The following is a 26791-nucleotide window of genomic DNA, read 5'->3' as shown; positions in this document are numbered from 1 at the left end:
TTAGAGATGCCCCCTGAAGAACAACCTAACTCTAGTGTCCAGGCTGAGTGGCTGCTCGCCAGCTGCTGCCACCAGACATGTTTCTGGACCCAAGGGTCGAGAGCCTGCTGCTCTCGGGGATCTGAAACAATGCACATCCTGGGACAAGGTGCCAATCCTCCTACCCCGGGATGGGCAGGGTCCACGAAGGGGAAGCATCAAAGGCCTACCAAATTTCAGAGCTTCCCCAGGCCTTTGCTGCTTCCAGCCACTGGCCCACACCGGTTCTGACCCCCACTTTGGGTGGGAGAATTGGTGGGAAAACCAAGTGAGGAAGGGAGGGGTGCCCACGTTTGCCAAACCCACCCCTCCGGTGGGGGAGGCAAGGTGAAGCTCAACTCAGTCCCCGCCATCTTGCAGATGGCGGGGGACCCAGCCAACCAGAGTGAGGCATATGCCCTCCTCCCACTGGAGGGTGGCATAATAGGGGGTGTACCCACCCCAAGGAAGGGACCCTTTGGCCCCAATCTTTACCTACCTGCAGCGCCCCTAAGGAGCAACACTGAACCTTGCCTTCTCAGACAAGAACCAACCAAGAAGAAAAGAATAAGAAGGCCCGAAGAGTTGTTCTGAAACCAAGAAGAGGAAGAGGCTTACTGACTTGACCCCAGCCCTACCGGCCTGTCCCCTCCTCAAAACTGCTCCAGCGAAATCCTTGTGTGTCCTGCAGCCAGCAACCTCAAGAACCCCAGGGACCTGCCCTGCCTTCCACAGAAAATACTTTGTCTCCCTTGACCGCTGGATTTGCTCACCCACAGACTCTGGCTACGGCCATATCCGTGACGCCCCGACGCCTACAGACAGAGTTGGAGTGGCCCAACACCACGAGGAGTACTCCCCGGTGATCCTGACCAGATATCTAGTGATCTCTGACCTGCCTCGAATCTCCAAGCGGAGTCTACAGCCTCTTTCTGGTAGACCCCCGTGCCCAGAGCTGGTAAGGAAAACCCGACGCCTAAAGACATCCCTGCACCTGAAGACCCACGGCCTTGGGTTGCCCACCCAACACTGTCCCAGCATCCCTAGGCATCCCGACTTACCTCTCCAACTGGTGGTCACCTCTAGAAGATTTTCGTCCCCAAGTCTGCAGTTTTTGTTGCTACCGGATAATCCCTATAGAAACCAACAGGGCACCCCGGTGCCAAAACAGCATCCTGCACCCAGCTGCCCCTGCGCCTATGCGACTGCGCTTTGTGTGCTAAACCGGATCCCCCCCTTGCCCTGAGCTTAACACCAGGAGATTTGCTCCCACAACCTTGTGGCCTGCTCATGATCAGCCACCAACCAGAGGTTCCCTATTCCCCTTTGGATAACATTGGGCCTCAGCACTCTGCACTCGGTCGCCCTAGTGCCTCTGAGGGTGCTTTGAGAGTGCATCCTACCCTGGTTCTAACCCCAGAATACCAACTCCCACAAACTTGTGTTTACATTTAAACCAATAACTCAATGTTCGAGGCATGAACTGTAAAGCACATGCTGTGCATAGCCTGCCATCTAGTGTTTGGTCCGGTCCTTCCTCTGCCTGCGGCCCAAGGTCAGTACAGAGAAAATGTTTTGAGCACCCCGCCCGTTGGCCCGGCGCCGAAACACAAAGAAAAGCCTTCCGGCTCTGGCTCGAATCGACCCCATGCCAGCGTCGAGCCAAAATCCTCGATGCCGAAATCCAAGCACGTCCATGTTCCATCTTTGTCTAAGCCTAAATATTTGGTGCCGAAGAGTTCGGAGCCGAAACCTTAGATGCCGAAAACTGTAAGTAAAGATATAAAGACTCCAACAAAAGAGCCTCGGTCCGATGAAACAAAAATAACTGGTTATTAACCCAGTTACGGACATATTCATGTCAAATTGCCTGAATGAAGGAAATTGTCCCATCAGGATGCGCATCACATACCCATGAAGAAAAAGAATGTGGGTACAAACCCTTCACCACCTTTTGTGCCACCTCCTTTACCTACTAATCATCAACTACTCATTACATCCACTAATTCACCACCACCACTATCTCCTGACCCACAGGATGAAGCGGATAAGGATGAGTATAGGCGACAAGATGTTAACCCATGGGAGAATTTTGATACTGATCCACACACAGACACTACCCTGACTTGTATCCGTCCAGGCTATCACCTCCTGACGACAATATAGGTTACATTGAGCTTCTTAACAGGGCTGCTCATTACCATGGGTTGGAACTACATAAGGAGGCTTTAGAGGAGCAGGATAAACTTATGCAATATCTGCCTAATGAGCACAAATCTAAGTGAAATGAACTGATCCAAGAGGGAAAACGTAGCACCAATACTTCCATCAAGTGTGCATTAGATGTAGCAGACACAGCAGTACGTGCAGGAAACACCAGCTTATTGCTACGCAGACATGCATAGTTGAGAATTTCAGGTTTCAAACCTGAGGTACAGGACTCCATTCTCAGTCCGCCTTTTGATAAGGACCTCCTCTTTGGTCCAGCAGTTGACACCTCGCTGGAAAAAATGAAAAAAGACACTGAGGTTGCAAAGTCCATGGGGGCTTTACAATTACCTACTAATAGGGGCTCCTTTTGCCACTCCTTTTACAGGGGTGACTCCAAACATTTTACCACGGAAAATTCCCCCCCCCTCCTACAAGGGCAACAACCAATTGCTCTCATCAAGAGGATATTTTAGAGGAAACAATGGTAAGGACTCCACTCACACTTCCCAGGCTAAGAAACAGTGACTTCCTTCCGCTAATCCCCGATTATTCCACTCCTGTCGGGGGGCGTCCCTCTCAATTTCTGCCTGTCTGGAACAACATCACCTCAGACAAATGGGTTTTACAAATTATCCAGTATGGTTACTGCTAGGAACTTACAGACGTTCCCCGAAACATTCTCCAAGATCACATGCAATGCCACCGGAACATCTTACCCTTCTAAAAAAAAAAGAAGTTCTCTCTCTGTTAGGAAAAGGAGCTAGTCCCATTAAAACATCAAGGGACTAGGGTATACCCCCTGTACTTCTTAATTCCCAAGAAAGACGTCTCTCTCAGGCATATACTAGACCTCAGAGAACTAAATCTATACATTCAATCGGACCACTTTTACATGGTCACTCTCTAACAAGTTCTTCCACTCCTTCATCAAAACGACTTTCTTTCCACTGTGGACTAAAAGGACGCCTATTTCCATATCCCGATACAACTTGATCATCACAAATACCTAAGGTTCGCAGTAGCAGGACTCGGGGGTCTGGAACAATGCACATCCTGGGACGAGATGCCAAGCCTCCTTCCCCATGATGGGCAGGATCCACGAAGGGGAAGCTTCAAAGGATGTGTGCCATGTCGACTCTCTGTTTTGTTCTGCACCAAGACACTCAGCCTGCAAAGGCAGTGTGTGTGTGTCAGGGTACAGGGCTCCTAAGGGTGGCATAATAAGTGCTGCAGCCCTTGGGGGTTCTTCTCTGGTCACAGTGCCCTGGGTACCTAGAGTACCATTTACCAGGGGCTGACATGTGGCCAGAGATGCCAATTGGGTTTAGTTTTAAGGAAGGAACACAGGCCCTGGGCACCTGATTTGCAGGAGCCCAGGGCACACTCAGTCAAAGTACATCAGCAATTCAGCAAAAAGTGGGGGCATACCATGCAAGAAAGATGGCACTTTCTCACACAAGACTCGGGGGTCTGGAACAATGCACATCCTGGGATGAGATGCCAAGCTACCTCCCCATGATGGGCAGGGTCCACGAAGGGGAAGCTTCAAAGGCTTGCCGCCTTTGTGAGCTACCCAGCCATTGGCTGCTTCCAGTAACTGGCCCACACCGGTTCTGACTTCCCACTTTGGGCGGAAGAATCGGCGGGAAAACCGAATGAGGAAGCGTGAGGGAGGCGAGGTGAAGCACAACTCTCAGTCCCCACCATCTTGCAGATGGAGGGTGGAACCAGCCACCCAAAGAGAGTCATATGCCCCCCTCACACTTGGGGGTGGCACAATAGGGGGTGTAACCACCCCAAGGAAGGGACTCATTGGTCCCGACCTTCACCTACCTGTAACACCTCTAAATCTAGTATTTAGGGGCAACCCCGAACCTTACCTTCTCAGACAAGAACTGACCGGAAGAAGAGAAGAACAAGGAGAAGCCGTGCTGAACCAAGAAGAGGAGGACGCCCACTTTCTTGGCCCCAGCCCTACCGGCCTATCCGCATTTCAAACCTGCTCCAGCGAAATCCCTGTGTGTCCTGCAGCCAGCAGCTGTCAAGAATCCGAAGAACCTGCCCTGCCTTCCAAAATCAAGACTTTGTCTCCTGTGAGCGCCGGGTTTGCTCTGCAACAGACTCTGGCTCTGGCCAAATACGCAAGTCTGCACCATTCTGCCCTTGATGCCCACGGCCCGAGTTCGAGTGGCCCAACACCACGGGGAGGTCTCCCTGGCGGTCCTGACCTGCGAACTGCTGATCTCTGACCTGCCTCGAACCTCCAATCGATGCCTGCAGCCCCTTTCTGGAGGATCCCCCTGACTGGAACCGGAGTAGGTTAGAAAAATCAGACTCCTGAAGACACCCCTGCACCCGACGTCCCACGGCCTAGGTCTGAGTTCAGCCTTTGAGCGCGTAACATCATTTGCTGCCTGAGTGTGTACAACAAATGCTTAACACTACCTTTGATAAAGCCTTACTGCTTGCCCACACGACCACAAATAGCGATTAAGTTTCTATCTCCTATAACCTCTGGGGTTCCACTGCACTCTGTGCACACTATACCTCATTTTGGTATGCAGAACCAGCTTCCTACACATGGTCACACTGGCAATTGTATCCCTCTGAACCTTCACCCCATTGAATTTCGGTCACTGTTGAGTTTTTTCCATACTTGGAGGCCAGTGAGCCAAAGGTTCACTGTTCTCCTCACTCATGGACACTAAGGTGGCCTCTCTGTACCCTTTGGGATCTTTAGGGGCAATCTCCCACCACTTCCCTACACTCACCCCTCTTGAACTGGTCACTGGTGGGTGCCTTCCTTGTGCAAACTGCATCTTCCTTCTTATGTCCTAGCAAATTGCAAAATTGCAATTGAAACACATCCCAGTCTTTGAGAGGCCAAACGTCTTTCCCTGATACCCCCCCTCCCTTATGAATGAGATGTGGCTTGAGACTCCCCCACCCCCCTTTCTCCTGAAGGGGGGACTGGCCACTTTTCTTCTGCTCAGTTCCCATGGTTTTCTTGGGGACCCTGGTATGAACCCACTCATCAGCTGTCTTGCCCAGTTCCCTGGGGCTGGACACTTAGAGTCTACCAGATGTTGGTGCAAGTTCTCTGAGTGACAATTTGTCAAAATGTGTTTCTTATCAATTAAATTGTAGAGCCCTTCAAATGTGTCTACAATATTGCCTTTAATCCATCCTGCTGGTACTAGCTCCCATAGTAGTGTTTCCCAGTGCTGTGAGCCCACCTTCCTCATCCTGAGATCCCTCATATGAGGCCAGACACTTGTCAAAGTCACCCCCTACACATAACTAGGGACAATGTCTTTGGGCTGTCAGACATCAGGGGCACCCCTGTCAGCACCTCCAGTTACCTCTGCTGCCTCCATCTTCTTTGGGCATCAGGCCCAACCTGGCCCTCCTCTCTTGCAGGGCCGATGTTCTTTCTGGCAGGGCTCTCTCTTCCAGGTCCAGGGCTGCCATACTTTCTTGCAAGGACCTCTGCCTATTGACAGAGCCTGCTTGGCTGTTGACTTTTGGGGACTATCCTTGGTCCAATCCTAAGAGGGTAGGTCTCTTCCTGCCTCACCTGCTTAACTCAGGATACTGTTGTTGTACTTTACATCATCTTATCCTCCACTACCTTAGGGCAATTCCTTCTCAACATGAAATGGTAACCTATGGGCCACCTCCCAAGCTCTGATGGTCTTGTTCAGCTAATATTTCCTGGCGTTGGTCCCGTGTTGATCTTTCTGTCTCTGTAAAATGCCCTCAGCTCATCTTTCTTGAAGGAGGACAGGTTTGCCATTTGGAGCTCCCTGTTACTTTCTGAAAAAGTGACTCCTGAAACTTTTTCAAACTTTGAACTTGCATGAAACTGTGCCACAACTTTCTCAAACTTTCCCCAACTCCTTGAAAACGTGCATTACTTGGTGATATAAGAGACTTATGTTCAAGGCATGTGGGCTGCTGAATTCATATCTGTGCATAGATTGCCGCCTAGTGTTGGGTCCGGATGATTGCACATTGTTGTCCTGGAAGAGTCTTCGAAGTATCACAAGATAGGTGGCTCCTCCCCTGGACTACAGTGCGCATGGGCATCCTCTCCATCCGTAGATTGTTTTTTTCCGCCATTGGGTTCGGATGTGATTTCCAACTCGGAGTTCGGAATCGATAAAAAACTTTTCTAATAGGCCAAAAGGCCTTCGGGGTCGTCGGTATTGTTAATCGATCAGTGACGACAACTTTCTTCTGTTATTTTTCTACTCACAGCGTCGAATCGGGCCACGCGGCCTTTCTTCGACACCAGAGGCCTTTCGTCGATGAAACGAAGTCCGTTCAAACGATGCCCCAATTGTAACTCAAAATTCCCACACATAGATAAACACCCTGTGTGTAACAAGTGTTTATCACCTGAACACAATGAAGCCGACTGCTTAGCTTGTGCGCAGTTTTGTTCAAAGAAAACTCTTCGGGTTCGAAGAGCGGCGAGGCAGACGATGCAAAAGCCAGCGCCTGACCCGGAGAACATCTTTGAAGACGACGAAGAGGTCGTCGAAGCTCAGGACTCAGACCAGCATTCGGAGCAGGGGTCGGAACATGACTCCAACTACTGCGTCGACGAGGAAGACGACATCGTCCAGGTAGGGGACGACGATCAAGGCATCGGAGCCGTTGAGGACGACTCCGGCGAGGACATGGGGCCAACCGTGAGTACGGAGCCCAGTACATATAATGAAACGCTTACAACGGCTCAGGTCGAGGCATCACCGGAAGGCCATAGCCAAGGTCAAAACATCGATTCTATAGCCCCGCAAGTCTGCCCGGCTAAGAATATAAGGCAAAAGCCATTGGTGCAACATTACCATTCCCTGGTAATATCAAAACCGAAAGTTTCAGAGGCAAAACAGAAACCGAAACTGATAGAGTTCCCACTCTTCGGACCAAAAGACGCAAATCCATCGGCGCAGACCAAAGCCAAAATGGCCGCCAAGAGGGATGCGTCGCATATCAGGGCTGTCGAGCCGAGAGCCAGTACGCCCAGAGACATGCCTAAGCTAAAGGCCGTCGAGCCGACAAGATCGATGCCAACGCCAAGCAACACAAACAAAGGACTCCTGCAGAAGATGGTTGTAGAACCAAAACAAAAAGTCGACAAGCCGAAGACGTTGCAAACAAGAACACTCGAGCCGAAGACAAGGGTCGAGGCCGAGGGGTCGATCGAGCCGAGGCAAAATATCGCTCCAAAGCAACAAGCTACAAAGATGACGCCAAGCAAAAAAGTGGTTATCGACCAAACAAAAACAGTCGGATCGATACCCATCACGGCATCGAAAAAAGTCATACAGCCGAAAAACACTGTCGAAGCACAAAAGCCCCTCGGACCGATAAAATTCGGACTTCCGGTGCACATGCGGCAAAGATCGGTCGAACCAACAACGGACATCGAACCGACACAATCAAAAAAGACTATATAAAGAAAATCAGCTCAAGCACATGAAGAGCAAGAGCCCTCAACAGAAGAACAGTTCAAACTGTATCAGGACCCATATACTGGCACAATTACCCTATTGAAAAGGAAATTCAGACCAGACACTTCTGTTGAACACTACAAAATACCACTCAAAAAGAAAAGAGACTCTTCTACATCTCCAATTGTCTTTGAGCCTATCAGAACACAGGTGCAAGAAACCTATACATATTCTCCCTCACACACAGATGAGGATGTGGAATATGACGATGGTGAACTGTATAATTATCCAGTGGACAATGAGGATAACCAAAATCAACCATGGACTGATGCTGTAGATCCTGCAGATTTGCAGCCCACGCAAGACACTAATGCATACCCTGTAAAAACTTTGCCTACAGAGGACACAGTAGCCTTCAATGCATTAATTGAAAGAGCGGCATACAACCACCACGTGGAAATGCATGCGGACCCCATTGAAGAAGACTTCCTTTTTGACACTTTCAACACTTCTGAAAGATCAGTCAAAACATTGCCAATGTTGAAAGGGGTGCTTAAACACGCTGGGGACATATTTAAAGAAACTACTAGGGCAAGAGTCATTAACCCCAGGATAGAGAAAAAATACAGGCCAGCACCAGGAGACCCTACATATATTAAGGGACAGCTGCCCTTGGACTCCTTGGTAGTATCCAATGCACGCAAACGTGCTAATTCTCAAACCACTGGCGAAGCTCCACCTCCAGACAAGGAGTCTAAAATTTTGGAAGCTTCTGGCAAAAGAGTAGCTGCTCAAGCAGCTAACATATGGAGAATTTCAAACACTCAAGCACTGTTAGCTAGGTATGACAGGGCACACTACGACACACTTGAGCACCTTCTCCAACATCTACCTGACCTTTATAAAGAACAGGCAGAATTCCTAATACAAGAGGGAAAGTTGATATCTAATGCCTCCATCAAGTGTGCGCTAGATGCTGCAGACACAGCAGCCAGGGCTATCAATACCAGTGTCATACTCAGACGACATGCGTGGCTCCGCATCTCTGGCTTTAAAAATGAGGTTCAGAGCACTTTACTTAATCAGCCAGTGAACCCTGATTATTTGTTGGCCCTAATGTGGACACAATATTAGACAAGATGAAAAAAGATACCGAGACAGCAAAGTCTATGGGAGCCTTGCAGTCACAACAATACAGAGGCGGCTCCTTTCGTCGCTTCGGCAACAGAGGAGCTGCAAGAGGAGGCTCAGCGCAGCAACCCTCATACAACAAAGGCAACACGCAAAACACCTACAACAAAAACCGTAGAGGTGGATACCGTGGCAATAACAGCAAAGGTAGAGGACGAGGGAATAACACCACCAGATCCTCTACCAATACCAAACAGTGACTTCTTGTCACTACCCCAGACCATGTAACACCGGTCGGGGGAAGATTACAGCAGTTCCTACACGTCTGGGAAAACATCACTACAAACAGGTGGGTGAGGCAAATTATCCAGCATGGCTATTGCCTACAATTAATTTCCACACCTCCCAACATACCACCAAAATACCGTCCTATGTCCGCAGACCACCTACACTTATTGCAGCAGGAAGTCATCAGCATGCTACAAAAGGGGGCCATAGAACCAGTACCCTTAGAACACCAGGGTACAGGAGTGTACTCACTGTACTTCCTAATCCCCAAAAAGGACGGGTCTCTCAGGCCAATCTTGGACCTCAGGCCCTTAAACCAATACATTTTATCAGAGCATTTCCACATGCTCACTCTACAGCAGGTGTTGCCACTGTTGCGTCAAGGAGACTTCCTCGCAACACTAGACCTGAAAGACGCATATTTCCATATACCGGTACACCCAGCACACAGGAAATATCTCAGGTTTACAATACAAAATCAGCACTATCAGTTCAAAGTCCTTCCTTTCGGGGTGACCACAGCCCCGAGAGTATTTACCAAGTGCCTAGCGACAGTAGCAGCACATCTCAGAAGACAGCATATTCATGTCTATCCATATCTGGACGACTGGCTAATACAAGCACAGTCAGCCCAGCAGTGTGCCAGCCACATGTCACACACACTTCACCTCCTGCACAGTTTAGGTTTCTCGCTGAACTACCCAAAGTCACATCTTCAGCCTGCCCACGTACAACAATACCTGGGAGCGACAATAGACACCCTGGAAGGGAAAGCACAGCCGAATTCAGTCAGAATAAACAGCATTCAGACGCTAATCCAAAAATTCACGCCCCAACACTCGCTCCCAGCCCGAGTGTTTATGCAACTGATAGGTATGATGGCCTCATGCATTTTCATAGTCCCCCACGCAAGACTACACACGCGTCCGCTGCAGGAGTGCCTAGCACGTCAGTGGAACCAGGCTCAAGGACAATTAAACGACCTAGTGTTGGTGACCAGTCGTGCATACAACTCTCTGCATTGATGGAATCCACAAAACCTTTGCAAAGGACGACTGTTCCAAGAGCCTGTACCACAAATAGTACTAACAACGGATGCATCCCTGATAGGGTGGGGAGCCCATGTCCTCCACCACACAGTACAGGGCTTATGGACCACGCAGCAGAAAAAATTGCACATCAACCTATTGGAGCTGACTGCAATTTTTATGGCAATGAAAGCCTTCAAATTACATCTGTGCAACAAAACTGTGTTGATCCGGACGGACAACATGACTGCGATGTACTACATACAGAAGCAGGGAGGAACACACTCTCCACAGCTGTCACATCTAGCTCAAAGCATGTGGAAGTGGGCCATTCAAAGACACATTTTTCTCATGGCCGAACACCTCCCAGGCAAGGACAATCAGATAGCGGATCTGCTCAGCAGACACAGCCATCAGATGCACGAGTGGGAGATTCATCCCACAGTGCTTCAACCATACTTCCAACAGTGGGGACAACCAGAGATAGACCTGTTCGCCACAAAAGAAAACGCAAAATGCTGGTACTTCGCCGCAAGGTTCCCACACCCGCAGTCTCAGGGCAATGCGATATGGATGAACTGGTCAGGCAAATTTGCCTATGCTTTTCCACCAGCACCGTTGATACCGCTAGTGGCACGCAAACTGCGCCAGCACTCCATGACGCTAATCCTAGTTGCTCCAACATGGGCGAGGCAACCGTGGTACACCACGTTCCTAGAGCTTTCCGTGGTGCCTCATCAAAGACTAAAGCTAACACCCAGTCTCTTAACGCAGAGCCATGGAGACATTCAGCACCCAGATCCACAGCAGCTGAACCTTGCAATCTGGCTCCTGAAGTCATAGAGTTTGGCTACCTAAACTTACCTCCTGACTGCATGAACATTATCAAAGAGGCAAGAAGACCTACCACAAGAGCATGCTATGCTGCAAAGTGGAAACGTTTTGTCATTTACTGTAACAACAATGACATAAACCCACTAGACGCATCAACTCAAAATATCATATGCTATCTTTTGCACCTACACCGCTGCAATCTAGCCTATACATCTATAAGAATACACCTAGCTGCCATAGCAGCTTACCTTCAAAACAGGCAACACCTTTACCTATTCAGAGTGCCTGCGATTAAAGCATTCATGGAGGGACTCAAACGAGTAATCCCCCCAAGACACCCACCTTCACCTGTCTGGAACCTAAACATAGTATTAACCAGACTAATGGGACCACCTTTTGAACCTCTACACTCATGGGAAATCCAATTTTTAACATGGAAGGTGGCGTTTCTCGTGGCTATTACTTCGCTTAGACGAGTTAGCGAACTTCAAGCCCTAACTATTCAAGGGCCATTCTTCCAAATCCACGCTAATAGGATTGTGCTTAGAACAAACCCTACATTTATGCCCAAAGTGGTGTCTCACTTCCACATCAATCAGACAATAGAACTGCCAGTGTTCTTCCCAAACCCACAGTCAGTACCAGAAAGGGCCCTCCACACACTAGATGTTAAAAGGTCTCTCCTATATTACATTGACAGGACAAAAGATTTTAGGAAGACAAAGCAGTTGTTTGTTGCCTTTTCACCACAACACAAAGGCAACCCTATTTCTAAATCCGGCTTAGCCCGGTGGATTGTTAAGTGCATTCACATATGTTATCTTACGGCAAAGCGCACTTTAACAGTTCCCCCAGGGGCGCATTCAACGCGCAAAATGGGGGCATCCATGGCTTTCCTAGGAAACATCCCTCTAGAAGAAATATGTAAAGCAGCCACATGGTCTACCATACATACATTCACAAAACACTATTGTGTGGATGTACATTCCAAACAGCAAGCTGCTGTAGGACAGGCTGTTCTAAAAACTCTGTTTCAGACTGCTGCAGCTGGCACAGGTAGCCACCGCTAAGGGAGAGACTGCTATACATTCTATGCACAGCTATGAATTCAGCAGCCCACATGCCTCGAACGGAATATGCTACTTACCAGTATGCATCTGTTCTTGGCATGTAGGGCTGCTGACATTCATATGCGGTTGACAGGGGTCTTTGTGTGGCTGCTCCACGGGCATGGTGAGGCGGTCGTGTCCACTGTGGCCGGCATGCCTCAAAATCTTCTCAGTCCTGGCAAAAGTCCAATCACCACTAGACTACCAGTCGATCGGTGTCACGGTCACAGGCAAATCCTTCTCTGGCTGTAATAAGTCAGCAGGTTTCACCTCTCCTTCCCAGGTGCCAGCTAGTCTGCCTAAATGGTGAGGTTGCCCCTCTCCCAAGTGACCTTCAACGTCTGCTTCAGCTCTGAAGCTTGCCGTTTAGACCAGCACCTTTGTGGCTTTCTGCAGGTGAGACGAAATACCTCTCTTCACTGCAGGCCTCTATTGTCTTCTTTCCTGGGAGTTGTTAGCACTTCTTCCCAGGAGGACCAGTAGCTGTCTCGGCTTCAAAGTCTATATGCAACCATTAAGGGCACAGGAGATTGAAGGCAACAAAATGGCAACTTTGTAAAAGTTTCACATTGTAAGGTGTTACATTAATTTCGACTTGAGAATCAAGTTGGGCTTAATGAAACGAGTTTTATCGCACCGGTCAGGGGTTAGCACAGCTGAAGGGTTTGCATTTAACCCTGTACTGCCAACGTAGCGACAAAGTCTTTCCACATTAGAAACAGTAGTTTTGAGTGTTTACTGTCAGAACATGTAAGTTGCATGATCTGCCCATAAAATATTCTGCACCCTGCCGTAGGGCTTGGTAGGCCTTCCATAGGGGTGACTTACAAACGTTTCAGGAAGACAGGTGACTTTGCCATGGCTTTTAACCTGCAAAGTTGTGCTAGCAGTTCTAAACTGCCCTGCCAGTCTGCAATCGAACTCTGGTCACTTCCAGGGTGGCATACCCAGTGTTGCAATCCCTGGGAGGTCTCTCTGTAACTTACAGGCTCTGGGTAACATATACTAGGGATTTATCAATCAATCAATCAATCAATCAATCAATCATAGTATTTTTTAGCGCACTACTCACCCGGAGGGTCTCAAGGCGCTTGGGGGAAGGGGTCCGCTACTGCTCGAACAGCCAGGTCTTGAGTTGTCTCCTGAAGGCGAGGTGGTCCTGGGTCCGCCAAAGGTGGATGGGGAGGGAGTTCCATGTCTTGGCCGCCAGGTAGGAGAAGGATCTGCCTCCGGCGGTGGCTCTTCGGATGCGTGGTGCGGCGAGGGCGAGGCTGGTAGACCGTAGCTGGCGGGTGGGCGTGTAGAAGGTCAGGCGGTCGTTGAGGTACTTGGGGCCCAGGTCGTGGAGAGACTTGTGTGCATGGGTGAGGAGCCTGAACGTGATTCTCTTGCTGACGGGGAGCCAGTGCAGGTCTCTCAGGTGTCCGGTGATGTGGCTGTGTCGGGGGACATCCAGGATGAGTCGGGCGGAGGCGTTCTGGATGCGCTGGAGTCTTTTCTGTAGCTTGGCTGTGGTTCCGGCGTAGAGGGTGTTTCCGTAGTCCAGTCGGCTGGTGACGAGGGCCTGGGTGACCGTCTTCCTGGTTTCGGTTGGGAGCCATCGGAAGATCTTGTGAAGCATGCGGAGGGTGAGAAAGCATGATGAGGAGACGGTGTTGACTTGTCTGGTCATCGAGAGGGAGGAGTCCAGGATGAAGCCCAGGTTGCGTGCGTGGTCTGTTGGCTTGGGAGCGGTGCCCAGGGCTGGGGGCCACCAGGAGTCGTCCTAGGCGGAGGGTGATGGTCCCAGGATGAGGACTTCCTTCTTGTCTGAGTTCAGTTTCAGGCGGCTGTTCTTCATCCACTCGGCGACGTCTTTCATTCCTTCGTGTAGGCTGGTTCTGGCGGTGTCGGGGTCTCTGGTGAGGGAGAGGATCAGCTGGGTGTCGTCGGCGTAGGAGATGATGTTGAGGTTGTGTTGGCGTGCGATGGCAGCGAGGGGTCTCATGTAGACGTTGAAGAGGGTGGGGCTGAGTGAAGATCCTTGCGGGACGCCGCAGATGACTTCGGTGGCCTTGGAGCGAAACGGGGGGAGGCGGACTCTCTGTGTTCTTCCGGCGAGGAACGAGATGATCCTCTCCCGTGCCTTCTCTTGGATGCCGGTGTTGCTGAGGCGTTGGACTAGGGTGCGGTGGCAGACCGTGTCGAACGCTGCAGAGAGGTCCAGGAGGATGAGTGCCGCTGTTTCCCCGTTGTCGAGCAGGGCTCGGATGTCGTCGGTGGCCGCGATGAGGGCGGTCTCGGTGCTGTGGTTGGCTCTGAACCCGGACTGCGAGGGGTCGAGGGATCCGTTCGTCTCGAGGAAGGCGGCAAGCTGTCTGTTGACGATCTTCTCGATGACTTTGGCAGGAAAAGGGAGGAGCAAGATGGGGCGGAAGTTCTTGAGGTCGGTGGGATCTGCTGTTGGTTTCTTCAGTAGGGCGCTGAGCTCGGCATGCTTCCAGCTCTCCGGGAAGGTGGCGGTGTTGAAGGAGGTGTTGATGATGTCCCGGAGTTGGGGTGCGATGATGGAGTCGGCCTTGTTGAAGACGTGGTGGGGGCAGGGGTCGGTTGGAGATCCGGAGTGGATGGTGTTCATCGTGAGGGCTGTGCCTTCGGTGGTCACCGTGGTCCAGGTGCGAAGGATGGCGGTGGGGTGCGTTGGTTCGACGGTTGGGTGCGTGGATGGTGTGCCGAAACTGTTGTGGATGTCGGCAATCTTGCGGTGGAAGAACGAGGCGAGGTAGTCGCAGAGGTCTTGTGAAGGGGTGATGTCGTTGTTGCCGGTGCTGGGGTTGGAGAACTCCTTGACGATGCTGAAGAGTTCCTTGCTGTTGTGGGTGTTGTTGTCCAGTCGCTCCTTCAGTGATTTCTTCTTGGTGGTGCGGATGAGCTGGTGGTGCTTGTGGGTGGCGTGTTTGAGGGCGGTCATGTTGTCGGTTGTCTGGTCGAGGCGCCAGGCTTTCTCGAGGGTGCGGCAGGTCTTCTTGGAGTCCTTGAGTTCATCGGTGAACCAGGGGACCTTCTTGCTTCTGGGTCTGCTGGGAGGGTTCTTTAGTGGTGCGAGGTCGTCGGCGCAGGCGGTCAGCCACTGCGTGAGGTTGCGGGCTGCTTCGTTGGGGTCCGTTGTGCTGGCAGGTGGGTTCTGGCTGAGGGAGGTGGTGAGCTGGTCGGCGGTGATCTTGCTCCAGCTCCTGTGAGGAATCTGTTGCGGGTGGTGGTGGGTTGTGGTTTTTCTGAAGCTGAAGTGGACGCAGCTTTAAGCTATGCCAATTGGGTATAGCCAATGTAACATGCACTTTTTGGGGTCAGGACACTGAGGCCTTGTTAGGAGACCTCCGCACACCAGCAGCAACTGTCAGAAAAAACTGGGGGTGACCAAACAGAAAGGGCATTTCCTTAAAGGTGACAGATGTCACTCCTGTGTTTGGTGGCCATCTGGGAAAAGTGGAGATCAGAGGACTCTGGTCTCTGGAGAAATATCAGCTCCATATCACATCTTGAGAGCGATTAGGTTTGCATTAAAGGCCTTCCTCCCCATCAAGGGAAGGCTAGTTCAGGTGTTCAGACAACACCACCACCACATGGTACTGCAGCAAACATGGCAGGTTGGGATAATGTCCCCTTTTCCTGGAAGTGCTGCACCTCTGGACATGGCTGGAACGTCAAGATATTTTCCTGGTCGTGCAACACCTGGCGGGGTCCCTGAACTCCAAAGCTTACTAAATCAGCTGTTGATGCCTCGCTTATCATGAATGACGTCTACATCAGGAGGTGGTGCAAGGCCTCCTCCACAACTGGGGAGAACCTTGCTAGATGTATTCGCTGCTGCCATGAATGCTCAATATCAGCACTTCTGCATGTGTAGTTTCCAAGGAGGCTCTTGTTTGAAGGCATGTTTCGTCACGAATGGGGCTCACTACTCCTGTACTCTTTCCCGTTGATGCCAATCCTGCCCTCAGTTCCGAAGAAGATCAGAACTTACCAGGCCCAAGTTATCCTTATGACTCCGGATTGTGCACGCAGAGTATGGTATCCCGAATTCCTGAGCATTGGTCCTCCGATTAGGCTGAACCTTTGGGAGGGATTCCTGTCGTAACAGCAGAGCAGGGTTCTGCACCTGAACCTGCACATGCTCTGCCTTCCTGCATGGAAAGTGAGCGACATTTGAGAGTCTTTGATCTCTCTCCAGAAGTCGGGGAGGCAGCCAAGTGTCCCTCCACAAAGATCATATACGCCTGCCGTTGGGAAAGGTTCATGGCTCTGTGCACTGGCAAACATGTTGATCTTCTGTCTGCACTGTTGTCCGAAGTGTTGCTGTTTGTTTTGTCTTTAGCCCTGCAGGGCCTCGCTTTGGCTAGGGTTAAGTGGGATCATTTGGCCATCTCAACATTGTTGTGGTTGCCAGATCATCCCTCCCTGTTTAAGTCATCCATTGTGACACGTTTTCTGAAGGGCCTCCCACATATGTTTTTAGTCTGAACCAGTTTGCAGACCCACCACTCGGGAGGTATTGCTTTGCTATCCGTTCTAAGGTAAGGAATTATTATGTAAGCAAGTAACATACCTTTGCTAACGTCGTATCTGATAGATACTCTATCTAGCCATAGATTCCTTACCAACCCTCCCTTCCTCCCCACTATTGCGAACCAGTGTTCCTACCTAAAAAGGTCCCTGTAGGCCCTTAGATCTGCACATGGGTCAATCGGCCTTCTGACGTGGCTTTGTGCGGAAATAGAAACTGATGTCAGCTCACTGGGATGGCTCCTACTTAGGCACTGCATACATCACATCCCTCACGGATTTTCCAGATCCAGTCTGACCTTGGGGAATACCAGATAAGACGTTACCCAAGGTAAAAAACACTTGTTCATAAGCATGGCTCAGTCCTGCCTTTTAGAGGGCGTTACTTTGGGACTCACTTCTAGTTGAAGAATCTGAAGAACAAACATCCATAAGAAGTAATTCTGATATTTCTGTTTGAGACATACTTTTCCAGTCTTGCTCCAGAATCCTAACTGCCCTCTTTCCTCACTCGCCTAAAGACTCTGTGCTTTTTTAAATGATCATAGGTTTGGCAAAGTTGTTATGTGCCATTTTTGTTCAGTTTCTCTCTGCACACCTCGCTGGGACTTGGAAAAAGTTTCAGGAACTGACTGCATGTAGGGTAGCAAATTACATTCGGGTGGGTCATCCTCTCCGGTGGGCAGAGTTGCGGCTGAAACCACATAGAACCACCTGGCAGCTGTGGAGAACTTGTGCCGAGGGGGGGTTAAAGGGGGGGGGCATTTCTCAGTTTGACCAGGCAGTGGTGAGAAATTCCTTGGGGTGAATCTTTTGAGGTATTGGTTGCTGCCCATACACATTGGTACTTTGTAGTCTTTGTGATATTCTTATTCTTTTTGAGGTAGTGGGCTGTGGATTTAGCCAAGAATCCCTCCTTACTTCTTTTCAAGCTTTCCTGCACCCCACCCCATTGTATATGTTTCTCTTAGCTGTTCTTTGCTACAGTACTCTAGGCAAAGGGAATGATCTTTGGAGAAAGGAAGCATGTGTATTTGGGAGTGAGGTCACCTAATCCCTGGTTGTTTCATCCCTGTTTGGTTTGCAAAGTCCTCTGATCCCCTTTATAGATAGGATGGACTGCCGAATCAAGAACGCGCAAGAACAACTCTGCTGAGTTGCTTATTGGATTTACAATTGAACTGTGTACATGCAAGAATCCATTTGAGTAATGCTTGCCAAAGTGCAGTAGCTTGAATGTTGTATGTTATTTTTTGTTTCATTAACGCTTCTTTTATTTTTTGTAGTTGTCTAACATGGAGATTCCACATCAAGGAGTGCAGATAGAAGGCGATGGATTCAGCCATGCAATCCGCTTATTAAAGTAGGCAGATTTCTTTTTATGTTTAATATGTTTAAGTATTTCTTTCATGAAACAGGATAACAAAATACTAAATGGATATAGTAACACAGAAGGCTAGGAGGGATGTTGGAATGCAACTGCTTTCAACATCTGAGGATGAGGAAGCAGAAGTAATTCAAATTAGGGCTATTTTGTTTTTGTCAAAGTTCACCTGTAGTGCTCTATTGGTTGTATAGAAGTGGAAGGGAAGAGACTGGCTGAACAAACAGCTCAAGGCTATTAGTCACAGATATTTTAGATCTTGGAAAAGACCTGAAACTGAAAATGACATTGTTATCAAAGCCTGATGTTGAATCGGTAGGTTTGAAAATGAGGCAGAAGAACGTACGGTGCTAGAGATGATGACTAGGGTCAGCGGTTGTGAACACTTTGTTCATAATTGCTTTAGACAGTGAGATGCATTTTAAGTTCGTTTGTTAAAGGCCTTTCAATTATGCGGGTCGGGCGCAGAGCATACATGGATGAGCTTTATTTTTGACATAACCAGAAAGGTCAGGAGAATCAGCACCTCAGCGCTGCATGGAATTAGCAGAATTTTTTAATAAAAGAATTCTCAATATATAGAATGCATTCCCACCAGCTCCTGGGCCTGAGAACCCGATCTCTGAATCGGAAAGTTCTAAGGATGGATCGGATCGTCTAGTCGACTTTCCCATCCTAGACCTGGCCACTATTTACAAACTTGTTACTACAGTCAAATCAGGATCTCCCTGTGACGCAGCACCAGTGCACTTGCTGCATAAGGTAGAGGAGGTCATACTACCTGTATTATTGGAAGTTCTCAACTTGTCCATAATTACCGCACAAATACCAAGGACTTGGAAACACAGCATGGTTAAAGCACTAATTAAAAAAAAACAACTTCAACCCAGACGTTTGGAGCACCTACTGCCCGGTTTCGCAACTCCCCATGACCAGTAAAATCTTAGAAAAACATGTAAATAAGACCCTTACTAACTACCTTGAATCCCACGAGATTTTACACACCTCCCAGACAGGATTCCGACCTAGCACAGAAACAGCACTACTAACAGTTATGGAGGAATCACAGAAAGTCCTTGATCAGGGACGTACAGTGGCAAGCATCCTGCTTGATTTAAGTGCCACATTTGACACTGTAAATAATAGTATTCTCTTGGATAGACTTAAGGAGGTGGGAGTCGCAGGCAATGCCCTATCCTGGTTTAAGTCCTTTTTAACAGATAGATCCTTCCAGGTATTTGAAGGCAGTCGGACCTCAAGAAAGATTCCACTAACTTACGGTGTCCCACAGGGATCATCATTGAGCCCCACCCTTTTCAATGTGTACTTAAGACCCCTGGCCGAGATAGTCCACCCTTATGGGGTTCAGATAGTGACCTATGTGGACGACACTCAGTTGGTGGTAGCACTCAACCACCCTAAGAAGAGCGCAGTAGACCTTGAAGTCTGCCTAGAAAAGGTGGCCACTTGGATGGACCAATCATACCTTAAGCTTAATGGGGACAAGGCTGAGCTAATCATTCTTGGCAATTACACAAGCAGCCCCCCAGCTGTGAACTGGCCCAACTTCTTGGGTCCACCTCCAAAGTCCAAAGAAAGGATCAAAAGCTTAGGAATCTGGCTAGACAGGTCACAAAAACTTGACCACCAAGCAGTACAAGTAGCAGCTACATGCTTCGGAATCTTAAGGCAATTGCGGAAAATTTTGCCACTGCTCCCGCTAACGGCATGCAGAACTATGGTGCAAGCATTGGTGTTGACTCGGTTGGACTATTGTAATTCATTATACCTGGGTACCCCGATTGCCACCACAAGGAAACTTCAGGTGGTGCAGAATTGCGCATCTAGGCTGCTACACAACATCCCCAGAAAACAATTGGCTAAACCAGCACTGAAGGCACTTCATTGGCTACCCATTACAGAACGCATATTGTTCAAATCACTGTGCATTGTGCTCAAGACCCTCTGGGTTACAGGTCCAAAAATTAACCACTCTTTGATGTCCTTTCATCAGCCCTCTTGCTGCTTGAGATTGGCCAACCTATTCCAAGCGAATGTTCCTAAAATCTTGAGAGTACGTTTGGGCGGGCATATGTTCTCATACAATGCGTCCACTCTATGGAACACGCTACCGATCCACGACTCACCACTTAGCACTCAGGAAGCAATTAAAAACGTGGCTCTTCCAGAAACTGCTGTGAGACTTAAATCTTCTAGTGGTTGCAACTAGCACTGGGATGCCTAAGGGTAGTCATGTGCTTTACCAAGAATGAATTAATACCCAGACAGGGTACCAGTGGACTTTTTTAAATACAAATTAGATTTGTGGGCCCTAATTTTAAAAAGGGTACTCGACTCTGTAATGAAGTGGGGTTTGCTTAAATCTTGGACCCAATCTACTATGGTCCCTATCTTTAAGAAAGGAGACAGACAGGACATGTCCTGCTATCGTCCAATCTCGCTCCTGGATTCGCTGGGGAAAGTACTGGGCAGAGTGGTTCTCCAGCGTCTACAGGAGTGGGCCGAAGACGGTGAGATTCTTTCCGACATTCAGTTTGGCTTTCGAGAGGGCTTTGGGACAACGGAGCAAGCCCTGAATCTGGCGTTAATGATGGGGAAATACGTCTCAGCAAAGCGGGGTAGGTTGTACATGGTCTATGTTGACCTGTCCACAGCTTTTGACTGTTTTTCACTCGAAACTATGGTCTGTTCTCACCAAGATGGGTATAGACCCGGCCCTTGTAACCCTTCTGAGAGAGCTCTATTCAAATGCCTCTGCCAGGGTACGCTTTGGAGTACAGGGCGAACTATCCGACTCGTTCGCGGTGGAGTGTGGTGTCAGGCAGGGTTGTGTCCTGGCTCCCTTTCTTTTCTCCCTCTATACAAATGGACTTGAGGTGGAGAAGTTGAGGGGGGTCAGGACCTTCCTCAAGTAAGAAATCGACCGGTTCCCGCTCTTCTATACGCGGACGATGCCGTGATACTGGCACGCACTCCGCGTGAGCTGCAGAAGGCGTTAGATAGCTATGCAAGGTTCATGGGCAGCCTGGACCTGCGTATAAATATAAAAAAGACTTACGTTATGGTGGTAGGACCAGGGAAAAAAGGGGGAAAAGGTATCTTCCTTGATAGTGAAAGGATTGAAGTGACTGCCCAATATCCATACCTTGGTATTATGATGGATGAAAAAATAAATTGGAAACCAGCCATAGAAGCCCGAAAGCACCAGTTGCTGCGAGCAATCGCTGCCCGTATAAAATTCTCCCAGAAGTTAGGAAAGAGGCCTCCAGTAGAATTGCTCCGTATTTATAGAGCGAAGTGTCAATCTACCGCACTTTATGGGGCAGGACTGTGGGGACACAAAAACACTAATCCCCTACAGGTTGCAGAGAATACCTTTTTACGATTTCTTTTGGCAGTGCCCAAACGTGTATCTACTTTTGCTTGTCATGCGGAGCTAGGAATTTCGCACATAGAGGACTTGGCAAAAAAAGAACCGCTCCTGCTCTGGCGACGCATCTGGACCACGACAAAAAATTCTTTAACCAAACAGATAGTGGCAGACTGTATGTCATTGGATTATGCTGGGAAAATTGATTGGCTCTTTTACGTGAAAAATGTTCTCACTTATCTAGGGTTTGGCAAATATTACTCTGCTCCGGAATTAATTGGTGAAATATCCAGAAAAGATCTAAAAACAAGGGCACTGAGCCATGTAGAAGAGCTACGTATTTGTACTGAGGCAAGGAAACCCTCGGTGCAATATTCCATGGCGGTCATGACCACTTTAGAGATAGAGCCGTATTTGACATATGTCCAGTCACAATTCGAGCGCTTCCTATTGACAAGATTTAGACTGAACATTTTCCATAGACTGGTGGCCTTCCCGCCGAAAAATAGCTGGGAAGATTGTTTAACAGTGTGCCCATGTGATGAAATATCAGAACAAACCACCATGCATACCATCTTGTTCTGTAATTTTTATTCTGTACACCGTAAACTTTGGTTGATTCCACTGTTATGAAGAATGGGTTTCAGAAGATGTCGACCTGCTATGTTGCGCTTGCAATTTTTAGAATCAGAAATGGTTTGTAATTGTACGTTTTTAAAATGTATTTTTAAACATAGAGCAAATCTTTGATAAAGCCTCGTCGTTCATTCAAGGAAAACTGTGAGAAATCTAAAATGCTTGATATGGATAAACTTTTTCAAAGCTTTTATGTACTTTAAATTTTTAACGAGGGGAAAATTATCCTTTTTATACTAAAAAAACTTCCCGACCCAGAAAAGGGGTAGTGGTCCCTAGTATACTGCGTATCCTGAACAAGGAAATAAATAAACTAGTCCGTGAACAATATCTAGATAGTCATGGAACGTGAAAAAGAAATTTCCAGGCTAAAAAGAAAGAGATGTAGACTCAAGCTAAAAATAAAAAAGGTAAGGGAGGACAATGTTTGGATTAACTTGAGGGAATCTGTTGTTCATGGTAGGATCAGAGAATTTTGGGCCATAATCGGTAAGGGGTGCGGTTCTAGGCTAAGTCCCTCTCCTATCCCTATAGCGGAAGAGGTATGGATTACTTATATTCGGGATCTTTATGCAGGGAACGGGACTACAGGTGATGATATTGCCATAGATGCTACTCCCGAAGGTCTCATTAATTACCCCACAGAAGAAGAAATTGAGATGGCTATAAAAAACATGCGTGTCTCTGAGGCAATGGGCCCTGACGAACTGCCCATGACGGTCCTGAAACAGGATCCTTCAAGGTGGAGTAAAATCCTGTATCCTCTGTATAAAGCCTGTTTTTTGTCTAAAACGGTACCTGCCTCTTGGAGGGGAAGTATCTTGGTCCCTATTTTTAAGAAGGGAACTAGGGATAGCCCCAGTAATTATCGTCTGATTGCTCTCCTCGACTCCATCGGAAAGGGCTTTGCGAAATGTCTTCTAAATTCTCTCTCCGTTTGGGTAGAGGAGAATAACATCTTGCCGTTTGAACAGACTGGCTTCCGTAGGGATCACGGTACGTTAGATAACCTCACCGCTCTTCATGTGGTTACAGATAAATATGTCCAGGTGAGAGGAGGGGTAGTGTATGCCGCTTTTATTGATTTCTCCACAGCGTTCGACAAAGTTGACCGTGGAACGCTGTGGAGAAAATTGGCAGCGCGTGGTCTCCCATCCTATTTGTTGGAGCTGGTGCGGGCTCTTCATACAGAGACCTGGTGTAGGGTCCTGTTGGGGGGCGAAAGGGGGCTTTCTTATTTAATTCCATCTTTGAATGGCCTTAAACAAGGCTGTTTATTGGCTCCCCTTTTGTTCTCCTTATACACGGCAGACCTACCCGCCGCCTTGTCTGCCAGAGAGGGCATTGCCCCGGTGGTGGGGGGGACCTCTATATCCTGCCTGATGTATGCCGATGATGTCCTTATTCTTGATTTGACCCCTAAAGGACTTGCAAATCGGCTACATGCTCTTCACGCCTTTGCTGTAGCCCATTGCATGAAGATCAATATTACCAAAAGTAAAGTTATGTGTATAGCTGGTAAGAAGAAGTGCCGATCTGTAGATTTTGGTTGGTTTATCGGGGGCCAAAAACTGGAGGTTGTAAAGTCCTATACCTTCCTGGGAAAAATCATCACGGCTAACTTGAGTGAGAGGATCCATAGAGAGCATTGTTCACGCAAAGCTCTTGCCCATGGCAAAGGTTTAAATTCCCTATACCAGGCAACGGGGAAACGGCACTTCCCGAGCTTATTGGAAGTGTATAGATCTAAAATCCCCGCAACAATACTGTATGGTATTGAACTTATAGAGGTGAAAAACTGGGACTTTTGCCATAAGATTGAGGGGAAACTTCTCAGATCTCTTTCTTCCCTAAATACTGCGAGCTCTTTGGCCGCTTGCAGGCTTGACTTTGGTCTCAGGAGTAGCTGGGTACAGGGATTATGTGCCCTTGTAAGATGGGTGGCCTGCCTTGCTAGAGCGGAAGTAGGGACTATGAGAGCTCTCCTCAGAAGTGAATTATTGGGTTATTTTAACGAGTTTTCTCAACTTGTATGTAATTTTAGAAAAGCTGTAACCCTTCTAAAATTAGATGAAAACGCTTTGTTTTTGTACTCTCCCCTACAGTTAAAACTCGTTCTAAAAGTAGCCTCGTGGGACCTATGTTTTCACTCTGATAAAAAGTTAATTTGTGAAAAAAGGAATGTAGACCTTCTCCTCAATTCCTATGTGATGAAGCTCCCTCAACCCTATGTTAGATGGATCCTACCGCATGGTATTCGTAGATTTTGGTTTCTTTTACGTTACGATGTATTACCTTTAAATCTACTGTTATCCAAATGGTATGGTTCCTCTGCTTTGTGCAATTTATGTAAATTGAATATCCAGGACTGTATGCATGTTTTACTGATTTGCCCTGCGCTCCGTAAATTGCGCTCCAGATGGTTAAAAGTTATTTGTCTCCGCCTTGGCATCGTCACTTTGAACGGCTTTCTTCATGCACTTTATTGCCCTCCTAATGAAATGTTCTGCTTCCATATTTTTAACTTTTTTAAAGGTTTCTTAGCTATTTATTAATATGTCCCTGGAGATGTTTTGACTTTCCGACTTTTTGTAGTCTTTTGTTTTGCATGTCATTTTTGTATTCATCCTTGCTTCTTTAATGGTATATTCTTGCAATGTATTTGTTCTGTTTTATTCTGTATATTTTATGTGGCCCTCTTCTGAGAGCCAAAACATAATAAATAAAATTGAATTGAATTATCCTTTTTATATATTGTAAAAGTAATAACTGGTGGTTGTATATGATAATATATGTATTGTTGAAACTCTTTTATGGTTTTTTATGTACTTTGAAAACCGAATTAAGATTTACTTACTTACTTAATAATAATAATCAAATAATCAAATACTTGCTACACAAATTATACGTTCATTTTGATCCAACCTACGTTTACTTGAATTTGACATCCATATACAACGATGTGTTGCCCCCATATCGACCAGCTTTGAGTTGTTTTTATATTTTAAAGTTTCTCTGGATGATCTTCCAAAGAGGAGGAGCGACGCCATCGCCTGGAACCAAAAAGAGTGTTGTCGTTCTACCTTGATCGTACTTCAGAGTTTTAGGTGAACAATCAACTGTTCTTGAGGCATATCGGGGCTAATAACTGGAAGGCTTTGCAGAAATGAACTATCTTACAATGGATAGTTGTAAGAAACTGGGTCTATATATACTGCACCAAAATGAGGTACAGTGTGTAGAGTCCAAGGGTCTCCAGAGGTTTGGCAAAGGTTAAAGTTAGATAGAACTTTACTCCCTAAAGTGGTAGCTTGGTCGAGCAGTAAGGCAATATCAGAGGACAGTGTTGCTCATTTAATGTACACAGTCAGCAAATGAATTCACACACTCAAGAACTGAACTCTAGGCCAATTGTTTTTGTATAAAATATACTGTTTTATTTCTAGAACTAAGCAAGCCTGGTACACGTAAGCATATAAATACTTTTCAGCTACAAGATGCTGTTGTTGAATACTTTCAAAATACAGTAGGACTTTGTACCAATTCGAGTTGATAGGGGTTGCAATGCAATGCATAAACTTAGATTCAGTACATAGGAATCAATAGGTTTTTTCAGTAAAATGCAATTCATTTATTTTCACACTACGTTTACTAACACAGTGCTGGATCCTAGATTCAGCTCTGGGGTATTTCCTGAAAACAGTTGAGTAAATGCATTTTGTTTAGATGTACGATTTTTAAAGAATATTATTGTATTTCAAAAGTTGATACTTTGAAACTTTTTCACATAGAATCACCAATGTTATCCTATGGGAGGAAATTCACTTAGCAGGTAAGTTACTTTAACAATACTTTTCTTACTCCGTGCTGGATACCTAGATTCAGGACTGGAACATCTCCTGAAAACAGTTGAGAAAATGTGTTTTGGTTAATCAGGTGATTTTTAAGGAATATTCTCAGTTTTCAAAAGTCAACACTGAAACTTTTTGGGAGAAAAAGTGTCAATGTTATTCTATGAGGAGAAACAGGTTATCGGTTTCGAGGTAAGTAATCGGTCGTTTGAGTTAGGGTTCCGGGGTTAGACTCAGGGGCCTCCCAGGGTCAGTGATGCCGTGTTGTTGCACCCTCAGCAGCACTCGGGCGGCCGAGTGCAGAGTGTTGAGGCCCAATGTTATCCTATGGAGGATAGGAGGACTCCGGTTGGTGGCAGCTGGCAAGCAAGCCACGGAGTTGTGGGAGCAAAGCTCCTAGGGTTAAGCTCAGGGCAAGTTGGGGACCAAGTTGGTACTAAAGGGGCACCCTCAGCTGCACTAGGGAGGCCGGGTGCAGGGTGCTGTTTTGAGGTCGGGTGCCCTGTTGATTTCAATGGAGATTCTCCGGGACAAAGAAACCCTTCAGGCTCGGGGACAAGGAACTTCCAGGAGCGACCACCACATTGAGGGGTAAGTAGGGATGTTGAGGGTTGGTTAGGCACCGCTGGGTTGAGCACACAAGGCGTACGGCATTGGGTGTAAGGGTGCCTTAGGTCATCAGATTTTCTTACCCGCTCTGTTCGCGGTAGGGAGGGTCCTCTGGATTGAGGCTGCAGGCGTCGTTTGAAAGCTTGAGGCAGGTCAGGGGATGCCGGATCGCGGGTCAGGATTGCCGCGGACCTCCTTGTGGTATTTTTCCACTCGAGCTTGGGCCGGGTTTGGCGGGTGCAGAGTGGGCTGGATTTGCGGTTGGCACCAGAAGCTGCAGTTCAAACACGTCCGGTGTTC

The 26791-nt window shown here is 47.8% G+C and overlaps 1 protein-coding gene across 2 annotated transcripts in view; it reads left to right on the top strand.

Moving 5' to 3' along the window:
- The window catches only part of MED14 (mediator complex subunit 14), a 941548-nt gene that overhangs the window by 426983 nt on the left and 487774 nt on the right, over positions 1 to 26791 (top strand). For both annotated transcript variants that reach the window (XM_078658290.1, XM_078658289.1), the window contains exon 16: positions 17907 to 17983. In XM_078658290.1, coding sequence (XP_078514416.1) covers positions 17907 to 17983 — 77 coding nt within the window. The remainder of the gene's footprint in view (positions 1 to 17906; positions 17984 to 26791) is intronic.

Source organism: Lissotriton helveticus, chromosome 8 (genome assembly GCF_964261635.1).
Source record: "Lissotriton helveticus chromosome 8, aLisHel1.1, whole genome shotgun sequence".
Lineage (NCBI taxonomy): Eukaryota > Metazoa > Chordata > Amphibia > Caudata > Salamandridae > Lissotriton > Lissotriton helveticus.
The sequence above is the reverse complement of the archived record's forward strand: the minus strand, read 5'-3'. Positions and strand labels throughout refer to the sequence as shown.